Here is a 23,495-nt window from a genome sequence, read left to right as displayed (position 1 = left end):
TGCAGTGTGATTCTACAACAGGGCAGTGGCAATAGAGGCCATGGGGAGTGATTGGCTTTGAGGGACAAAGGGGACTTGGACTTGAAGCTGCATCCGAACAGAGTGAGGGAAATAACTGCTGATGCCTGCACAGGCAGTGCATCAGAGACAGCTTGAACCTCTGTCTGAGACAGGCATGGGCTGAGAGCCCATGTGAGACACCCTTACTTTGACACTACCCTACTCTGGGGAGAGGGTCCCAGTGCTGGGAGAGGGGAAAGCACAGACTTAAAGGAAACTGAGGTACCTTGGGGATGACCCCCATGGCTTTTGCTTCAGCAACTTGGGATCAGACCCCAGCCCTGATAGGGCCAATATGTCCATCGAGCAGAGAGAAACTCTTGCCTTACACCCAGCTCCAGCTGAAGCCCCTCCATCTTCAGCCCCATCCCTTACCAAGGTGATAGCTGCCAGCACACCCTAAGGAAAGACATGACTTGCATACAGGACAAATCCAGCTCTGCCACCAAAGGCACTGAGCACACACAGTCTGTACAGAAATGTTTCCATATAAGAACACCCTCAAGACTGAAATAGGTAATTGTTTCACATAATTCATAGAGGCAGAGAAAGTTAAGCAAAATGAAAAAGGAGGGAAATATTCTCAACTGAAAAAGCAAGAGAAAAACCATGAAATAAAATAATGAAACAGAAATAAACAATTTACCAGATAAATAATTCAAAGCATTGGTAATAAGAATGTTAACTGAACAGGGAAACTAATAGATAAACACAGTGAAAATTTTAACAAGGAACAAGAAAATATAAAAAAGACCCAATCAGAAATGAAGAATTCAATAACTGAAATAAAAACACAGTAGAAGGAATGAACAGAGTAAGTAACAGAGAAGAATGCATAAGTGATCTGGAAGATAGAAGATTGGACATCACCCAATCAGGGCAGCAAAAAGAAAAACAAGTTTTAAAAAAAGTGAAAACAGTTTAAGAGAGCTCTGTGATAATGTTAAGCATACCAACATTTGCATTATAGGGATCCCAAAAGGAGAAGAGCGAGAGAAGGAGATTGAAAATATATTGGAGGAACTTATGGCTGAAAACTTCCAAAACCTGAAGAAGGAAACAGATATCTAGATATAGGAAGCACAGAGGGTCCCAAACAAGATGAAGTGAAACATAGACCTATACCAAGACAAATAATTAAATGGCAAAAGTTGAAGATAAAGAGATAATTCTAAAGGCAGCAAGAGAAAAATAAAGAGTCATATACCCCTGAAATGCCCATAAGGGTAGCAGGAAGGAAATAATAAAGATCAAAGAGTAAATAAATAAAACAGAGACAAAAAACTAGAAAAAAATCAATGAAACCATGAGCTGTTTTTTTGATAAAGATAAACAAAATTGATAAACCTTTAGCCAGGCTCACCGAGAAAAAAAGAGAGGAGACAAATAAAATCAGAAATGAAAGAGGAGAAATAACAACCAATAGCAATGACAAACAGTTACATGCAAACAAACTGGACAATCTAGAAGAAATGGACAATTTTCTAGAAACAAATCACCTACCAAGACTAAATCAAGAAGAAACAGATAACTTGAACAGAATGATCACTAGTAGTAAATTGAATTTCTAATAATAATAATAATTTTTAAAAAAACTCCCAGCAAACAAAATCTAGGATCAGATGGCTTCATAGGAAAACTCTACTAAACATATAAGGAATAGCTAATACATATACTTCTCAAGCTATTCCAAAAATTGAGAACAGAACACTTCTACATTCATTCTATGAGGCCACCATTACCCTGATACCAAAATCAGACAAAGACACTACCAAAAAAAAAAGAGAAAGAAAGAAAATAAGACACCAACATCTTTGATGAATATCGATGCAAAAACCCTCAACAAAAATATTAGCAAGCCAAGTCCAACAATATATAAGAAGGATCATATAGCATGATCAAATTGGATTTATTCCAGGGATACATGGATGGCTCAATCTTTGCAAATATATCAATTTGATACACCACATTAACAAAAGGAAGCATAAAAATTACATGTTCATTTCAACTGACACAGAAAAAGCATTTGACAAAATTCAACTTTCATTCTTGATAAAAACTCTCATGAAAATGGTGAAAGAGGGAACATATCTCAACATAATAAAGGCCATGCATGGCAAACCCACAGCTAACATCATACTCAACAGTGAAAAGCTGAAAGTCTTTCCTTTAAATTCAGGAACAGAAAAGGATGCCCACTTTCACAACTTCTATTTAACATAGCATTGGAAGGCCTATCCACAGCAATCAGACAAGATAAAGAAATAAAACGTATCCAAATTGGAAGGGAAGAGGTAAAACTGTCACTATTTGCAGATGACAGTGATACTCTATGTAGAGAACCCTAAAGCCTCCACCCATAAACTATTAGAACTAATAAATAAATTTAGTAAAATTGCAGGATACAAGATTAATATACAGAAATCTGTTGCTTTCCCATACACTAATAATGAAATATCAGAAAGAGAAAACAAACAAAAATCCTTTTAAAAATCACATCAAGGGCTTCCCTGGTGGCGCAGTGGTTGCGAGTCCGCCTGCCGATGCAGGGGACACGGGTTCGTGCCCCGGTCCGGGAAGATCCCACATGCCGCGGAGCGGCTGTGCCCGTGAGCCATGGCCGCTGAGCCTGCGCGTCGGAGCCTGTGCTCCGCAACGGGAGGGGCCACAACAGTGAGAGGCCCGCGTACCCCAAAAAAAAAAAAAAAGAAAAAGAAAAATCACATCAAAAAGAATAAAATACCTAAGAATAAAATTAACTAAGGAGGTGAAAGACCTATACTTTGAAAACTATAAAACATTGTTCAAAGAAATTGAAGATGATACAAAGAAATGGAAAGATATCTATGATCTTGGATTGGAAGAATTAATATTGTTAAAATGGTCACACTTCCCAAAGCTATTTACAGATATAATGCAATCCCGATCAAAATACCTATAACATTTTTCACAGAACTAGAACACATAATTCTAACATTTATATGGACCCACGAAAGACCCCAAATTGCTAAAGCAATCCTGAGGGGAGAAAAATAAGCAAAGCTGATGGTATAACCTTCTCAGACTTCAGACTATACTCCAAACTACAGTAATCAAAACAGTGTAGTACTGGCACAAAAACAGACACATAGATCAATGGAAAAGAATAGAGGACCCACAAATAACTCCATGCACCTACAGTCAATCTACTACAAAGGAGGCAAGAATATACAATGGAGGAAAGACAGTCTCTTCAACAAGTGGTGCTGAAAAAGCAGGACAGCTACATGTAAAACAATGAAATTAGAACACTGCCTCACACCATATGTAAAAAAAACCCTCAAAATGGTTTAAAGACCTAAATGTAAGGCCTGAAACCATAAGACTTTAAGAGAACATAGGCAGGATACTCTTTGACATAAATTGTAGCAATATTTTTTGGATCTGTCTCCTAAGGCAAAAGAAAATGGGACCTAATTAAACTTAAAAGCTTTGCACAGCAAAGGGAACCACTGACAAAATGAAAAGACAACCTACTGATGGGAGAAAATATTTGCAAATGATATGGCTGATAAGTGGTTAATATTGAACCTATATAAACAGCTCATACAACTCAACATTAAAAAAACAAATGACCTGATTAAAAAATGGACAAAAGACCCAAAAAGACACTTTTCTGCAATAAGACATATAGATGGTTAACATGAAAAGATTCTGAACATCACTAATTATTAGAGAAATGTGAATCAAAACAATGAGCTCTCACCTCACACCTGTCAGAATGGCTATCATCGACAAGTCTACAAACAACAAATATTGTCGAGGATGTGGAGAAAAGGGAACTCTTGTACACTGTTGGTGGGAATGTAAATTGATGCAGCCACTACGGAAAACAGTATGGAGGGTCCTCCAAAAACTAAAAATAGAACTGCCATGTGATTCTGGTCCTGGGTATATATCTGGACAAAATGAAAAATTGAAAAATATATATGCACCTCAATGTTCATAGCAGCACTATTTACAATAGCCAAGATATGGAAGCAACCCAAGTGTCCATCAACAGAAGAATAGATAAAGAAAATGTATATATACAATGGAATATTACTCAGCCATGAAAAAAGAATGAAATTCTTCCATTTGCAGCGATGTAGATGGACCTAGGGAATATTATGCTTTGTGAAATAAGTCAGACAGAGAAAGACAAATACTGTGTGATATCACTTATATGTGGAATCTAAAGAATAAAACAAATGAATGTATACAGCAAAACAGAAACAGACTCATGGATATAGAAAACAAACTAGTGGGGAGAGGAAAGGGAGGAGGGACAAGATAGGGGTATCAGATTACAAACTACTATGTATAAAATAGATAAGCGATAAGCATACTTCGTACAGCACAGGGAATTATAACTATTATTTTGTAATAACTTTAAATGGTATATAATCTATTAAAGTACTGAATCACTATGCTGTACACCTGAAACTAATATAATATTGTAGAGCAGCTATACCTTAGGTTAAAACAAATGAGCAGGGAAATAAAGTTGTAGCTAGAAAGGGATGTGAGCACAAAGGAAAGTTCCTAAAGAAAGGTAGGTAAAAAGAAAAACACTGATAAGGCAGAAGAAAGAGGGGACAGTTGTATAAGATGTGTCCATGAGTACCTAAGAGGGATATAATGTAGGAGTGGACAGTGTAGCATTAGACATCGCATGGGTCCCTAATCATAAGAAGGAAGACAGAGGATGTGGTGTAGGACAAAGTAATTTGAGGGATCTGGTGGTGGGAGTTTGTGGCAGTTTTCTTTAGACAGCTTCTTTTCTTATTAATGAAATAGGAAGCAAGTTCCTAAGCTGAGAATAAAGTTGGGGCACAGGTATTGGAGGTTTGGGGGGAAAGGAGAAGATGTGACACAGACATCTAGGAGGGTTAATGGATTAATGAAATACAGTGGAAACCACAGTAAGTGCCCATATGAGATTAGTGATAAAACCTCAAGTTAGACCAGTCTCTTTTTTTTTTTTCAGTTGCATTCAGCAGTGGGGTGCCAGTTCAGGACAGATGAAGAACTGGATTTAACCATGGCTATGGTTTTCTAGAAAAGTACAAGAGAGGGGAGAGGGAGCAAGATTGTTAAGGGTGTATACAAGGGAATGAGTGCAGTGATGGACCATGGAATCTAAGCTGGGAAAGGAAAGAACAGAATCTTTAAAATAAGAGATGGATGAAGAAAAACGTAAAGAATTGTTAGATTTGGGGTGATAGGGGGTGGACTTGAAAAATAAGGTGTGGCTGAAATTGAGGTAATGGAGGGAGTGTAGATCTAGGTGATAAGATTACTTAATGTACAGCTCACAGCCTGCTGTCAGACTGTCTGGTGGGTGTTGCTTTCACTTACAGTACTGACATCTGTCTCCAGTGTGTTCAGGCTGGCAGTCGCAGTAAGGCTGGTTCCCAGAAGTAACACTGCAGGTCCCTCCATTTTGACAAAAATCCTCACAGACTGTCTTACCACAGTTTGGTCCAGTGAACCCTAGTGCACAGCTGCAGGTGGGTCTCCCTATTGGGAAAAAAAGGTAATGAAAAGGCAATTAGTTGACAAAATTGTTTACTTATATGGAATCTTCACTAGGTAAGAATCAAGAAGTCAGTATTTGGGGCAAAGTCTGTCCACTACTTAATCTGTGACTTTACACAGTAACATGACCTCTCTGTGTCTCAGCTTCCCCACGTTCCAACGAAGCCTGGGTTAGAAGATAGCTCAGGTTCACTTCAGGTAAAATAATCAGAGCTCATTTTATGAACAATTATACATGCATACATACATTTTATGCTTTAAAGTGCTTGTGTTATTCTTTGTATTTCTGTTTTCATGTCCATTTTGCTTTTTAATTATTTTTGTTCTATTCATGTGGTAATGCAGATTGTGTTGGCCATTAGAATATAAAATAGAGACAATCATATTTCCCAGTGTTCAATCATCAGGTACCAATCACTGCTGTATCTACATAAAACATAAGCTTAGGCTTATTATAAATAAATATTTTAATAAGTTTAAAGTGGGCATGTCATCTGTAATAAGATTTATGAATATTAGTTATTTTATTTGATATAAATACACATACTGAATTTAGTATATAAGCACTTACTGAATCCTATTTTATTTCATTTTATATTTTTATTCATGGTGAAGGACTGTCACTTGTAGTCTAAAGATGATTTAAGAAATCTAATGCTAATAGCACACAATATCAAATCTGACAGATCATCTATGGATATTTTATTTGTTCTGTGGGAACTAACATCACAATGAAAGGTGAACAATCCTTTAAGGTGTTTTGAATGTAACACAGTTAACTGTTATATCAAGAATGAGTCTCTCTAACTGCCTGGACTGTCAAGAACTGAGTGGAAAATGGAGTCTAGAATTATCTCTGCAGGAGAAATGAAGGAAAACAAAGCAAAATGAATGGCTACCATTTGTAATGGGGGCAGAATAAAGTTTAGAGGTTGTACAAATATAAACTAATAACATGAAAGGGAATAACAAAGAAATTCAGTTATTGATCTCAGTTAACTAGGACTCAGAAAATGTCATTTAGTTGTCTAGTATCAGAGAATATCCAACCATTTCCTCTCTCACCATTGTAGACATGCAACATAATTAGAATGGTCAGAAAAATGCATTAAGTGTAAGGCTTAAAACTTGAAGTGTAAAAGTGATAAAAGTTTTTTTTCTGTTGCCATAGATTCTACATTCTACTTTGAAGGACTATTCTATACATATATATTTTCGGAAAAGCATTCTTAAGTGAATAAAACGTCTCCAAATAAAATCCACCTGCATTTCCAAGAAAATGAATAAATTGAGCTCCACAATTTATTTATTTAGTTTACTTTGAAAGGTCTCCACACACTTACAAATGCTAGAAGCTATTGCTTCTCAAGGAAGAAAGTTATATACATTTTTACAGTGGGTACTATTGCTTTAAAACTGATTTATACGTGTTTTTAGTTTGGTGGCAGATAAATGCCTATTAGTAGGTTAAGAAACAAGGTAAAATTTATACACATTAAAAGCTGTAATGTGTATAAAATAACCTCATATTTTTTTATTGCCAGAAAACAGCTTTAAAATTTTGGCCAAGTATTTTTCTTATAAAAGTAGTGAGTTTTCTACCTGTTGCTTACATACAGACAAATAGACACAAACGAGAATAATGGTAGAAGATAAAGAGGATAGATAATTGTTAGAACATAGTCACTAAGGAAAATGAAAGCCCTGAATAAAAGAAATAATTCATCTACATCAATGAGAACCAGTGAACGACTTCCAGAGAAATAGAACATACAATCAGGAACACAAATTAACATGAGCTAAATGTGAAACAAACAGTACAGAAAGTATAAGGGGAAATCAAAATGCATTAGAACAATCAGAAAAAGTGCCATACAATGTACAACTTATACATTGTAGATTTATGTTTTTCTACCTTAATTTCTAGGTGTTTTTCTTTTTGTTTAAGAAACTAGGAGTAAAAAAAGTAAAAAGAAGTTTGAAAGAAATAAACCCAACCTGCTAAGGCACTTGAAAATTCCTCTGTTCCAGTCGCTCAGAGAGAGGATACCATACTTTCCTCTCATCTACAGCTGTTTTGAAACTAGGGCAGAGTGACCACATTGTCCCCCAGCTAGAATATGCCTCTCATCATTTAGATTCCAGCTGAATTATTTTCAAAAAGCTCCTCTTTCTCTTCCTTTGAAGAGATTTATTTTTGATAAGTATAAATCTTCATATTCAGGAGAATATTATGTAACTTGAAAGAGAGTGGTGATACAGCAGATCTTTTGTTTGCTGATGGGAAATGAACCATCAGCTGCAGAATTTTATAACGGGTTCCAGCTAATATTTTCAAGAATCGCTCTGGGCGCACCCTAACAAGTTGCACTGGATTCATTTTATAAAGATTTTTTAGGTAGCTGAATTTGATTTTGACATTTGAAAAGGAAACAGCACTGTTACAATGACTAAGGTATGGATTTATAGCAGTGATGCATCCAGGGAGCTGGGGAGTTGACAGCCTGTAAAGGTAGCCCAATCAGAAAGAGCATCAATTGACCTGAGGAGGAAGGGGAAGGAAGGCTTTGCTGGCTCTAATCAGTCTAGTTCCTATAGCATTCTAAGCTAAGACTTTAACAGTGTAGGTTGTCAGACTGCCTGGATTCATAGACTATCTGTGCCAATTACTGGTGTGGGACCATGCGCAAATATCAGCTCTCTGTTTATTTCCTCATGTGTAAAAATGGGGATAATAATAGTACTTACTTCATGGGGTTGTTGTGTAGAATCACATAGAATAAATGAGAAACATTTCTAACTGTGCCAGGCACATAGAAAGCAATCAGTTACATTTTAGCTCTGAATATTATTGTTATTCCTACTGAGATTCACCACTTACAGGTATGACTTACTCTGTGACCCTGTCTACAAAGGCACTGTAACATTCTAGAAAAATCATTCTGAAAATTTTCTTAAATTACACACTTTATCTCCATTATTTATTTAAGATACAATTAAATTTGAATTTGTTTATGTGGCAGTGCTGGGATAGAAAAAGTATTCCCCACAAACTTCATCTCAAACTCCAACATCTTTAAACTTTGAAGAATGGGTCTGTCTTCTTTATCTTCTAAATACGCTTAATCCTACACATTAAAAGAAAGAACACACACACAACACAAACAAAAACAAACCTAATATTTGCCACATCTATCTACTTGTATAACTTCAAATTTTGGTACATTCTCGAGCTTTTTTCGTAAGAAAGCTACACTTACTGCTTCCAATTCTACCAATATATGACAAAGTAAAATCCTCGATCATAAAGTCGCATTCCAATCCTTCACTGGGTTTGTAGTTTTTATTTTTTAATATACAAAATAATGGGTCAATCTGTTGCTTCCCTTTGTTCCCTCTGAAGACAGGCCAGATCTCTCAACACGTAAGTACTGCTCCTACAAATCAACTCTGATTCCCTCTTGGTAAGAAAGGATTAGGAATGGAGAAGGTAATGTTGGTGTTGTCTTTACCGTATATCTGTGTACTCTTGCAAAGCTTACCTCTAATCTCTTAATCCCTAAATCTAGATTTCTCCTCAATCATCATCCTCCTCAAATTTTCTCCATAATTTTACATTTATTAATATCTACACTTGAAAATTTTATCTCCACTTGGCTTCTAAGACACTAGCATTGTTGATTTCCCTATCTTTTTCTCTGACTGCTCTTTTATAATTGCCTTTTTGTTCTCTTTCTCTCTTTCTGGTGATATTATCCAGTTTCATGGCTTCAGTAATGATCTCCCTATATGAATGTCTCGGTCTCGATTTTTTGACTCTGGGCGCATTCTCCTTCCTAAATTTCAGACCTTCATTTTCACTCCCTGTTTTACGTCCCTGTGTGGGTATCTCTGCCTGTTCAACAGGTTCATCTACTCCTCCCATGACTCCCTAAGAGAGAAAATTCCTCTCATAAACATTGTCCTCAGTAGCACACATGATTTCACTAGACTGAAGGCTCTCCCAGTGCTGTATTAAGTTCCACACTACACGTTAACAAAGTGCCTTGCTAGATGTATGCATATAATAAATGGAGGTTAATGTAGTTATACATTACTTCTGTTTATAGATAAATGGAAGCTTATCTCATATACACTGTTGCAGCAAATTTTCATACAACATAAATTAATAATAAACTCTTGAAATTTAACTAGGTAACCAGTAATAGCTGATGTCAAACATGGTAAATACATAACTACAATCACTAACCATCTATAGTCAATGATAAATATTAGTAATATCCGTTAGCACAACTGAAGATTATAATGTTCATAAGAAAAAATGGAAATGTCTTGGAATCTCATAGAGCTCTCTAAACTTCATTGTTCTTGCATGGCCCTTATATACCAAAAATCACGGTCTCAGTAAAAATGGTTGATTCTAAAATATTTCATAAGAATATTTAATAGTAATTAAATAAATTTGGTACAAAGTTAAATTACTTGGTTTTTTTTTTTTCAAATCAGGAAGACCTGAGAAAGAAACCTGGTTAGATATTTATTAATTGTGTGGCTTTGGAAAACTTAGACATCCTCACTGGATCTCCTTCTGGATCTCATTCTGCAAAATGGTGATAGCAATGCCTGCCATGTGCTGGTAAAACACTTGTCACAATGCCTGCCACATAGCAAGTACTCAATAATTGTAGGTTTATTAGTAATAGTAGCATTGGCATTATTATTACTCTTAGTATTGCTATTAAACAAATCCTCAATTTTGGTTGTTATTTAAACTTCACTGAGTACATTTGCCTTTGTTAAGAAACTCCATATGGAATCCTGATGCATATTTTTTCCATTTTCATTCTTTTGAACAAAATATGCCTATAGGTAATTTATATATATCAGTTCAAAACAGTACATTTTAATATATATAACAACAATGAAATCTTTTCTATTATATAAGTAATTATATAGATATCATAAAGATTTATCACTAGTCCCTGTTAAATGAGCATTGAATTTATGTGACGTGGTTACAATTTACATCTAGATAAATGAATCTTTAACTATATGCTGTCTTTAGTTATATACTCACAGAAATTTCTCTGATATGGGCAGACAATACTGATGATTTTCAGTGATAATAGACAATGTCTTAGAGAACTGACTTTGACATAATCTATGTTCTCAGATGTTAGTTTTCTTAATCATGCTAGCTTACATCTAAAAAATGCCACATAGAGTGTTTCAAATTAAATAAAATAATAAAATTAAGGAAGTTACTAGAATCCTTGGCATCTGAATTGAGAATTCAATTATAGTAGTCACTATGACAATAATTATGTTTGTAAAATTTTCAAAATGTTATAATTATTGAATTACTGCATACTTGCTAATAATTTTAGAGTAAAATTTGCTGGGTAGCTTTTAGTCAAGTAATATATCAATCAATATGTTTCTCAAAAGCATATATTTTCATTTGAATATTATTAAGGTGTATGTTGTTGGCATTTTTCAATAACTTGATTTAAAACTGTAAGTGTATCTTTAAAAGCTAGATTTATTTAATAAACAGTTTTTAAGCTGATTATAAAAATGCTACTCATCTGGGCTTCCCTGGTGGTGCAGTGGTTGAGAGTCCACCTGCCGATGCAGGGGACACGGGTTCGTGCCCTGGTCTGGGAAGATCCCACATGCCGCGGAGCGGCTGGGTCTGTGAGCCATGGCCACTGAGCCTGCGCGTCCGGAGCCTGTGCTCCGCAATGGGAGAGGCCACAACAGTGAGAGGCCCGCGTACCGCAAAAAAAAAAAAACCCCAAAACAACAAAAAAACCCCAAAAACAACCACAAAAAAAATGCTACTCATCAGTTTGATTTAATTGATATTGTATGATTTTAGTAGGCAAAATAACCTCTCTGCTCAATATTGGACAAATAAATTATAACTCTTTTTTCTATCTAAACACAACACCTGAAGATGTATGGTTTACTCAGCATTTTGTAGTAAATTTTAAGGGAAAAGAGTCTGAAAAAGAATATATATATATAACTGAATTACTTTGTTGTACACCTGAAACTAACATAACATTGTAAATTATACTTCAATAAAAAATAAAATTTTAAAAAATAAATTTAAGAAAAAAATGTGGTTGATTGTGATGAAAGAATGCTAGTAAAAGTAATTACATGTGAATTTCTTAGAAGACCATGACTATACTTATTACTTCTGAGCAGTAGATATCTGCTAGTGAACATTATTGATTGGTTCTCTTTTTAAGCAATTTATTTGAATTCATACTCATTTTTCTATGTGAGCCATACTGCTTACCTTGTTTAACTTGGTCTTGTGCTTGTAAATTTTTGTCCCTGGTTATAACATTTTATACCTAACTAGTTTTCTATGCATTCAGTCATTGTTTAGTTCAAATAGTCTGACACACACATTGAGTCTAAGTAATAAAAGCATTTAATTGACATTTAAACTGCAGGGCATATTTATACACATTTACATTTAATGTTCTTCTCTGAAAATGCTATCTAAAAGTTACATACATCTTTAGTAAAAACGTCTTTACTATCTGGACAAAAGCTACATTTTTTTTTTTTTTTTTTTTGCGGTACACAGGCCTCTCACTGTTGTGGCCTCTCCCGTTGCGGAGCACAGGCTCTGGATGCACAGGCCCAGCAGCCATGTCTCACGGGCCCAGCCACTCGGCGGCATGTGGGATCCTCCCGGACCGGGGCACGAACCCATGTCCCCTGCATCGGCAGGCGTACTCTCAACCACTGTGCCACCAGGGAAGCCCAAAAGCTACATTCTTGTTCCTTCCTACAGAATAAAATAATAAGCCAAGAGACAAATCATCATAGCATCATTCAGTTACTTACTGGATTACAATCCGAAAGCCTGTCTCCTGACCTCTAACCCCCAAGACTACTCTCCTTGGTGAAATCTGTCTTCACTTCTGACTTAGATTCAAGTAATAAAAGTTTTGAATGCTTTAAAAAATTGCTAGTCTTTTTGATAAAGAGATTTGACATTCTACTTTTCCACTTAATATAATGTTTTCCTGGACTGAAAGTGAGTGCCCGTTTATATATAATTTTAGCAAGTTGACTATAGCTGTTGGGTAGTCTTAAGTATTACAAAGATTACAGAGAACTATTGAGCAAAGCCTGACAAAGAAAATAAAGAACCGTGGGCTTTATCCGGCTCCCCCCAGGTACTATTTAATATATTCTGACATGTTTCAAATTATAGGTCACAATCTATTTATACTTATGGAACGTTCATTTTTAGCCAACATTGTGGAAATGAGACTGAAACATTTTTGTCTTTTCTGTGAATACAAGTAAGCCAACTCAAGCCTTCTGACATTAGCCTAGAGAGCTATAAGACTAAATAGTTCAGTACTGCTCTCACCATATGGTCCAAATGAACCAGTAACTATGACTCATGAAGCCAGCAGCACGGTTAGAGAGAATCTTACTTTTATTGTTATGAAGATTCAAGGGCGAAGAACAGTGCCTGGCACTTAGTAAGCAGTCCAATATATATTAATTATCATGATCCTGACAATGATAATAAGTAGTGTTATTTTAATTTCTGATTCTAACAATAAAGCATGGTTGAACATTTAGAAAATACAGAATTATAATGAAGGACCTATTACATATGCAATTTTTTCATATTGGGCTCATAGTATACAAGCAGGTTTTTTCTTGTGCTTTTTAACTTTAAAATAAAATGTGAATATTTTTCTCTCTTATCATATAGTTTAAAATTATAGTTTTGTTTATTGTGTAACATTCATCTTTTAGATATGTTATATTTTATATATTAACTACTTGAATTTAGGTTTTTATCTCCAATTCTATATTATGAACAATACTACATTGAACATTTTCACTTCTAAATATTTTACTTTTTATTATTATGTAACCTTTGGAATATATTTCTAAAAGTGACATTATTTAGTTAAAGGACATTGGAACTTTTTTGTTTGTTTTGTTTTTTGTTTAATTTTTGAATTTTATTTAATTTTTTTATACAGCAGGTTCTTATTAGTTATCCATTTCATACATATTAGTGTATACATGTCAATCCCAATCTCCCAATTCATCCCACCACCACCACCCCCCTGCCGCTTTCCCCACTTTGGGGTCCATACGTTTGTTCTCTACATGTGTGTCTATTTCTGCCCTGCAACTCTTGCTGAGTAATTCAAAATTGCTTGCTGCAAGGCTTGTACCATGAACATTTTCTTCTGGTACTGATTTAAGGATGCTGGTTTCACCTACGTCTGACTGGGCTCCTCCTCCCTCTTTTCCCACTTTTCTCTGTTTTTATATATGTTTGTGCTCATATATGTGCAGGTTCTGCCACTTGCTCCTTATGCTTTTTTTGGTTTTTTTTCCATTGATTTGTCAAAGCTACATATTCCTATGTTGCTTATTTTTTAAACTATATGAACTATTTTATGTTTTCAATTTTATATTTTCGACTTATTCTCTTGGATTCTTAAAAAGCAAATAGGACCAAATATCCAGCTTTTACCACTTTCTAAATATAATCAATATCTATGTTAAGGGAGCTAAGACATCAAGCTTAATTTAAAAATAGCCCTCATTTAAATACAAAGTGAAAGAAAAACTAAGAGGGACTGTTTAAATGTATGTTCACCCTTTATCAAGATATTAATTAGGTGACTGTGTACTTTACAGCCCAGATACATATGTGACTTGAGAGACATCAGTATATATGTTTCATCATCTGTTTCATGCTGTTTCAAAGGTGCCCCAAATTTCCTAGCTTAACTTGCCTTTGAGCAAACATTTTTAGGGCAGTCATATTTGATCATAATTGATGGCAGTCACATATGCTACCATCATATTTGGGGCAGTGGTCTGGATAGAAAGATCTTGAATAAATGAGATAGAAAATTATCTCCATCTACTTGGCTATTATAAGGGCCCTTTCCATTGCAGTGAGAAGATTTTGATTTTTTCTTTCCTCAAGGCAGCGCTCTTTCCTCCGGCTTCATTTCTGGGAATAAAATCTTTCACTGCCAAAATACACAGATGTGGTGACAGAGGGCAACACAAAGAGAGCTTCTGCTCTCTTCTTGTTGAATTCATTTAAATACTTCAATACAAATGAATTGCCTACTATAAAAAATTGCACCATCATCTCTTCATGTAGCCAGTTTTACATATATTCAAACTTCCCAAATTAGAATTGCCTTCCTTTATGCATAATTCCAAACTTTGAGTGGGAGTATTTGAGAATATTTTCCCAAATTTACAAAATTTCTTGCTCCATTCCTCTAAAACAGTTGTGTAGAAAACCCTGATTCATTTTGATAGAAACATCAAAAGTCTAAATAACAGACCTATAAGAGTATGGAAAATACCACACAGAATGAACATATCTTAGAGAATAAATATTCATAAAAGTGAAGATTAATTGTACATATAATTATATAAATATCCATTATATCTGTGATGAAAAAATAATTCCATAAATTATACTCTATTTTCTATATAAAAATGACTGTATAATTCAATGCTTTATTCTATTTTCCATTGCTTTGCCAATGCAAACTTTATCTTAAATGTATCCTGCTATGAGCAAGTCACAGAAATTAACTACATGGATCATTGTTGATATAATCAATGTCAAGCTATTTCATTTTGTAGTACCTTCTTATATGGATACAGCTCATATATCTAGTTTTTAGTTTTCTTTATTACAAAAAACCTTAAGGAATGAGGAAAAATTCATTCCTACATGTAAAATTTTAATTACGCCTCTCAGATGTGTGCCTTTAATTAACTGGTGACATTTCCTTTGTTCAATTATTATAGTTCTATACAACTGTCACAAACTTATAAAGTTTAATTAAGGCTGCCCCAAACCCTAGTTATATAGTGTCCACATAGGAGTTTGCCAAAGGCTTAACTGTAAGTAAACCGACAATGAATAAATCTATGAGTTGCCCACTGGGATTTGTTTCACAAATTAACATTTGTGTGGCGATAATGAGGTTCTACAGTCTATAATACCAAACAATGTTTTATAAAACCACATTTTTAAAAGTGAAAAATGCTTTGTAAATGACTTAATTAGCTATTATATTATTATTAATTATTAGATGCTATAAGACAATAAACTACATGGCTATATTTCAAGTTGAATTCATATGAGAACTCATTTATATTACTAATTTGAAATATAATTTTTTCTGAACATATTATCTATGTAAATCAAGATCTAATACTCTGGGTACATAGATAAACTTGATATATTATGGATTTTAAGAATGCAGCAAGGTCTGGACAAATGATTTGAATGAAACATCAAAAGTTGTTCTGTATTTATATATATTTCAGGATCCATTAACAGGATAGCAAATTCAATGTTTCACAGAGATTTGTCCCTGTGCATTGATTGCAGGTTGAATAGGTAGCCATAGTTTGGAGCGCCAAACTCTTTATCTAGCTGGCTTAAATATTTCCAAAGGTAAATATAAGAAAATCATCTGGTCACAACCCAGATATTTTTTATCTTAATGAGAGAATTAAGTTAACAATTAAATAATAAAACTCTAAACAACTCATTTGCATAAGAGAAGCTTCTTCCCTAAAGCTAAGTGGTATGTGTGTTGCTAAAATATAATTACAGGTCACACCCTTTTACCATACATTCAATGGATTCTCATTTGCATAGTCAATGAAGGTCTCAGTACTACACTTTTTCCCACAGCAATAGAATATACGTTATGGACTAGCTCCCCCTCAGGCAGAATGAATATATGTAGTAAGACTCCTAGTGCCTTTTTTAGTTCAATCAACCTGCTGAATATTTTTTCAGAATTCTATTGAGTAGTTACAATTATCTTAATTATCAATTAATCATAAGTCCAAAATATTTATAGGTATAAAACTATCAAACTATCTGAGAAATAGTATTGCTTTTACTCTTAGAATGCAAATCAGAAAACAGCTTGCTTCTCCTGAACTCCATTGAAAATGCTTCTTCATTTGGCTCTTTCAGTTAGCATTATGCTAAATACTTCAAAGAATAGCTTAAGCAACAGAAGCAGTGAGAAATCCCAGTAAGAAAGAAATTAACCACATAGGGGATGTGAAGATCATATGGATTGCTTTTCCATCTGACTACCTAAATCTGCAGTTATCATAGGAGAATTAAATGTACATAGATTTCACTCTAATAGTTGCATAATCTTCTTTGCACTAATACTGGAATTTGCAAATTATATTTCTATTATGTATTATGGTTAATTTTTTTCCAGTGGGAACATATTTTAAATTTAATAGAAGTCAGTAGGAAAATATGTTTTAGGATTCACTTATGAGCTGTAGAAAACACTTTTTGCGAGCATAGATATAGCATAAATTAGTAAGAATCTCAAGTATATCCCAATATGTAGTAAACTGATGTTTTCAAAGCAATATGTTTTGAATATACTACATTGCAATGACAACAGAGTAGTTATGATTTTAGATGGAAATTATGATGCTCTAAGATGTACTGATATAGTATGTATATATTTAAGATAAATCTAATTTTTAATAACATGAGTTTTAGCATTAGGCAAACTTCAATTAAAAAAAAAAAACAGATTTTGGAGTCAAATAGATAAGGTTTGTAAAACTGATTTTGCCTCATCATTTTAAGCCAGAGTCAGTATATCTATAAGCACTGAGCCCTGTCAATGGTACGCAGTTAACACAAGATAATGATCATTATTATTGTTAATTTTTGTGACTTGGACTTCGATTGATATACTCAATTTAAAAAAATGCCACTGATTATGTTGAATTAATTATTAGATTTAATTTTTGTTAACGTATTTGTTAAGAAAACGGGAATTATATTCATAGCATTAAGTATTTTCTGTAGATTTTTCACATATAAGGAAAATTACAGATGATTTGAATATACAATGCCACTCAATTATTTACCTAGAGCTGATGGCATGCAAGTTCCTCCATTTTGACAGTAGTTGCTACAGTGGTTGATTTCACATCTCTCTCCTGAATAACTAGGCCAACAGTGACACCTCAAATCACCTTTCTCATTTAAAATGCATCTTCCTCCATTTTCACAAGTCAGTTTGCATGAATCATCTGGTTATAAGAAGAAATGTACAAATTAGCATGCCATTCAGTAGGTGGTAGAATAAGAAAAATTCAAATAAAGAAAAATTAAATACTAAGATTCACTTTTTTCCATAAAATTCCAAAAATAAATACCCCTAATATAAACGTAGAAGAAACAAAATACTATCTGAAAATAGAGAAATAGATTTCAACCATTGTTGAATGGTGAACACAAGTATTGAATTAACTTTTATTCTTTTTTTAGGCTTAAAGCATTGTTTACCATTTCTTATATTTGTTAAAACATTAAACAATAAAACCAACTGAAACTTTCTAAAAATAAAATATTTTCCAACCAATATGGGTTTTTTCATGATATGGGCAAACATGGCCTAGTTTTTAGAAGTGTTTGATATTAAACCAAACCAAAATATGTAAGATAAATATATATACAGTCCCCTACACACGAACCTTCAAGTTGCGAGCTTTCAAAGATGCCAACGTGTGTTTGCATGTCCAATCACGTAAGTTAGTTCACGTGTCTGGTGTACTTTGTCACATGCCTGTATCCTCTACAAGTGGTTGTGCTTTCAGGTACTTTATTGTACAGTATTGTATAGAGTACAGCATCTTTATTTCAAGCCCAAGATGTCCGGAAGCAAGCGTAAAAGCAGCAGTGATGTAGCTGGTACTGAACGTCAGGCATGAGTGAAATAGCAGCTTGCCCTCTGTCTTCTATTGCTGAAGATCCTTCAGCTCTACCCTCTCCCACCTCCTCTCCCTACTCCAGTCAGTAACTCTTCTTGCCTGTTCACTCGCTGCCAGGTCCTGTATGCCAGCTGTTATACTGTACTACTATACTTTTCAAGGTGCTCTACTGTAAGATTAAAAATGTTTTCTCTATTTTTTGTGTTTGTTTTTTATGTATTATTTGGGTGAAAATTATTATAAACCTATTTCAGTAGGGTACTATATAGCTGATTGTGTTAGTTGGGTACCTAGGCTAACTTTGTTTTACTTACAAACAAATTGGACTTACGAACATGCTCTCTGAATGGAACTCATTCTTATGTAGGGAGTATATATATAGTATGTATAGTGCATATATATAGTATAGTGTGCATATACAAAAACATATATACATATAATTTTTAGTATAGGGAAACATTTAAATGAAAAGATACTCTTTGATGTACATCCTTATCAGCTATATATTAACACACAAAACTAAAAATTACTTAGATTTGATACAAGATGGTGATAAAACAGTGTCAGAAACATTTTTTTCCATATATAAAATAATTAGGCACAACCTGCCTATATAATACATTTTGGCTGAGAGAAAGAAAGGATGGTCATTCCTTGGGGTCACAAAATCATTTAAAAAAATATGATGAGTCTGATTTATGATAAAGATTGGTTTGGAATCATTTTCCACCTTATTTTTCTGTATGTGTAGACATGGCCTTGCTCCATTAGAGCTACTGCTCTACATAGAACAGGACATAATGTCCAATGGAACAAAGACAACTGACAATATTTTAAGAAGCATTCTATTCAAAAAATACTTTTTTCTAAAGTCATGCTTACTTTATATGAAATAAGATAAAATCAAAACAGCCTATATTCTTCACTCAAGATGCACTGGCACAGACATAACAGAAGCTTGAATAATTATCACTGCAATAATCACAAAAACATCTTAAAGAGCCCCAGTGACTTCAAATGACACCACAATTCAAGCATCATAACCACTGTCATAAACAGAGACTATCTATCAGCAGTGTCAGACAAATTTCGAGATTTTCAGCATTGCAAAGCAGTTTCCAATACTTTGTCATGTAGGGAGGCTTCAGGTTGGCATTACTAAAGTCTGCATTTGTAATATGAAGGGCTCTCTCATGAGGCACTATATACACAGAGTATAAAGAAAATGACAGTTGATGTAGTGAGACCTGTTTTTAAGTCCTAGTTCTGCCCCTTACTAGGTATACAAATTAACCTATCTGAGCCTTAGTTATTTCTATTTTAAGATAGCCTTAAGGACAAATGTGCAACTTAACTCATAGGTTTGTTGTGAATATTAAATTAAATAAGAAACTGGAAAGTAAAAGTTAAAATTATAAAACTTTGTAAATTTTTAAGTATATGAGTATATACCATACACATACACACAAATGAGAATTTGAGTTCTAGCCATACTAGAATAGTATGAGGATGAAGACCTGCGATCTGGGTCTACAAGGTGTATTGTTAAATTTCAACAGGAAATTGAGGAACTTACTAGGTAAATTACCCAGTAACATTCTTATTCAGCATTATGTATTGAGTGCCCATAAGGCACACTGAGAATATAGCTCACATGGAGTGGCATCTATGAATACCAGAAGGTAAGCATTGTTGAAACTGAATGAAAGTTACTGTGACTGGACCTGGATTACAGAGTGTGAAGGCAAGAACTGAAAGAGAGAAGTGAATTTAAAGAGATAAGCAGAGTGTCATAGGAGATCCTTGGATGTTGGACTTTGCCCCCATAGCAATGTTAGGTCTTTGAAAAGTCTAAAAAGTCCAAGAATGACTGTACTGGTAGGGGTTAAACTAAAAGCAGGGGAACTATTAGGACTCTGTTTAAATTGTCCAGGCTAGATAAGATGATGGCCTAAAATAGAGTAATGTGGGATAGATAATGTAGACATATTGTAAAGGTAACTAGAAGACAAAAATCACATCAGAGGGAAAGGAAAAACCAAGGATAATTCTTCAGTTTCTAACACGAGGCTAATAGGACCTGAAGTGTTGTTTTATCTTTGAACATATTAAATTGGAGATACCTATATAAATGCAAGTGGGAATCTCTAGCAAAGAGTTGAATATAGAGGTTACGTTCTCAAGAAAGATCTCTAGTGAAAAATGCTTGCTCAGTTTAAAATTTACCAGACATTTCTAACTCATTCAGCATGAAATATCCTAACTGGAGTTGTGAATGTGAACAATGAAGATAAATATTTAAGGTATTATGATCACAGTTAGGATTGTTACGGGAGGGCTCATTTTCACCTGTAGGTGTTCTGTGTAAAAATACATAGATATTCAAAATCTCTACATGTTAGGACAGGTGCATTTCTATAATGTGCCTCATTAGGCACCAGAAATTTAAAAAATGTAACACTGCCTGATGAAATGGAAGTAGAGTTACATTCTTTCAAAACCTAACTGTAATAGTTCTATAATGAAAAAGGAAGCTGCTTTTGTCAATAACAAAATCACCCCCAGAAGCCAAGCTCCAGCAATTATAATCAACTATAGGGAAGAGCAGGTGAATAGTTCTCCAAGAATGCGTAACATTTGAATTCAAATTTCTTACATGAAGATTAAAAATACTCAGGGTGCTCATCATTTGACAATAGCAGCTAGAGAAAGGCAAGTAATTATAAAGAGCTGAAAAAGTTGGCTGTATCAAATGCTAATGTCAGGAAAAAATTAATTGGCTTTTATCTTCACCAATCAATAATTCTAAAATCTACTTAATTATATTCCTAACCAAAGTGGTTCAAGCCATCCATTACCAAGGCTCATATATAGAGGTCAGTGTGAATACTTTTTAACACTCAGATTATTTAAAATATAAGATTTTCTTTTAAATCATAAAATAAACATTGAGGAGGTTTCTGTAACCCTGCCTTTCAAGCAGGATTGAAATAGTAAAACTAAAAGTTTTAGATCTTTTGTATATTTAGACAAAATGCTTCCTCATTTAAAACATAAAACTATACAATTTGGTAATAGCTTCATTTTCTTGCTTACTTCATGACAGATTTATTTTAGAGTGCTGTGTGTCTACTTTTTGCAAGGCATTCTGCTAGGCACTTTCTGTATGTTATTTCTAGTATTTCCAATGACTCTGGACATGGGTACTTTGGGTGACTTGGAGACACTGGAGTGTATTATGTGATGATTAAGAGTGTGGAATGCCTAGGTCCACCTTACAGTACCACCATTATTAAGTATTGTTAGACAGTCAATTGAGCCTCTCCATACTTCAATTTTTTATGTGTAAAAATAGGGGCAATGACAGTATAATATCATTGGAGTTTTGTGAGGATTAAATGAAATTATATATATATATATATATATATATATATATATATATATAACATACTTAAAATATGCTTTGCTCATAAGCCTTCAAGGTATTTATTATTATTACTAGCAGTAGTAGTAGTATTTATTGTTAATCCAATTTTACACAGAAGGAACTGAGACTGAGAGAGTACAGGGCCAAACATATTAGTTAAGTGATAGATCTTGGCTTAATCCAAAGCACCACCTCAGCTCTACTCCAGACCATGTTCTTCCTGTATATTTGTTGATTTTGTATTATTGAATAAATTATTTGCATTAAGCAAAGAGGGAAAAGGGAGGTTATGTAGAAGAGACAGTCTTATTTACTTATAAAAGGAAAACAAGAAAAGCTGTCTGCAACTTGACCATAAGAAAAAAAAAACACACTTATAATATCTGAACCAGTGTAAAAGTCACGCTGGTAGCATAAGCTGTGTACTTCTGTGCAGAATACTCATCTCTTTCCCAGGGGTCTCTCCCACCTGAACAATAGTGTAAGTAGACATGGCACATAGGAGGCATCTGTGAGAGCACTGCTTATGGTTATATGTGGAACTAGTGAAAATGAGGCACATCTTCCACAAGGAAGGAGTTGTTGACGTTTTTAAGAATCTGTTTCTGAGATGTTAAGTATAGAATCTGTGGCTGTGTCAGAGCAGTGAGTGAAAAATGTACCTGATAATGTTTGAAAATGTTCATTTAATTCTCTTATTCTACCATCACAATTGAGATCATGGCAACTCTAGTTGGGAGAATTGGTAGAGGAAGGGTGCATCCTAGTACCAGTGACAGCATCCCTTTACAATGACTGGCACTAAAATACCCATCCAAAATACCAGTTATGATTCATATTTAGCTCTCCGTTAAAAATGTTCCAACTGCCACCCACAACAGCACTTTGCACATCCTACACACTAACTGGAATAAATGACTCATTATTTTCTTTACAGTCCATGCTTTCATGACTTTTCAGACAGTTTCCTCTGTCTCAGTGTCCTCCTCCTTCATTCCTATTTAATCTAAATATAATCTATCTTTGCAGATCTTGTTCTAATGTCATGTTCTATAGGAAATTCTAATCAATTCTCTAACTGGATAATCATCTAATTCTTCATAATAGTATAAAGTCTGTCTCTTGTGGCTTATATCACTATTCACATAAGTATTTATTGGTGTTTGTGTCATTCATCATTTCATCTTTTCAACCTCTTCAGCTTTGCATATCAAATGATTAAAAATACATATTAAATGAAAGAGCTGTGACAGTTTTAGACACTGAGTGCCTTAGGAAAGGCAAAAGTCTTCAGCTGGCATAACCCCCAGCAGAGAACAATGAGACAATGATATGGGGGTAGAGATGCTGACTGAGCGCAAAGACACTGTGTTCACATGAGGAGTTCATTTAAACAGAGAAATACAACCGGTAGGAAGCCCTGCTATGAAGAGATCCTAAGTGTGTATCTCATTGGAAAAATGTTTGCTGTGACCCTCAAGTGATTTTTGGAGCACTGCATTTTTGTCTGTGACATAAAATTAATGTGTTGATTTTCTTTTCTCTTAGTAGCATTTTTTCCCATTATGGCTAATGTCTTGAATATGAGGAAACTTATTGAAAGTCTGCCTGAATATCCAAGAGACATCTCTTT

At 34.3% G+C, this 23,495-nt stretch overlaps 1 protein-coding gene across 1 annotated transcript in view; it reads right to left on the bottom strand.

Moving 5' to 3' along the window:
* The window catches only part of LRP1B (LDL receptor related protein 1B), a gene marked incomplete at its 5' end in the record, with an annotated part of 1,013,530 nt that overhangs the window by 73,814 nt on the left and 916,221 nt on the right, over positions 1–23,495 (bottom strand). Inside the window, 2 exons of the mRNA XM_007453725.1 lie at positions 5,440–5,601; positions 17,590–17,754. Coding sequence (XP_007453787.1) covers positions 5,440–5,601; positions 17,590–17,754 — 327 coding nt within the window. The remainder of the gene's footprint in view (positions 1–5,439; positions 5,602–17,589; positions 17,755–23,495) is intronic.

The sequence above is a fragment of the Lipotes vexillifer genome, unplaced genomic scaffold, assembly GCF_000442215.2.
Source record: "Lipotes vexillifer unplaced genomic scaffold, Lipotes_vexillifer_v1.1 scaffold606, whole genome shotgun sequence".
NCBI lineage: Eukaryota > Metazoa > Chordata > Mammalia > Artiodactyla > Lipotidae > Lipotes > Lipotes vexillifer.
Note: the sequence above shows the minus strand (reverse complement) of the source record. Positions and strands in the feature narration are given on the sequence as shown.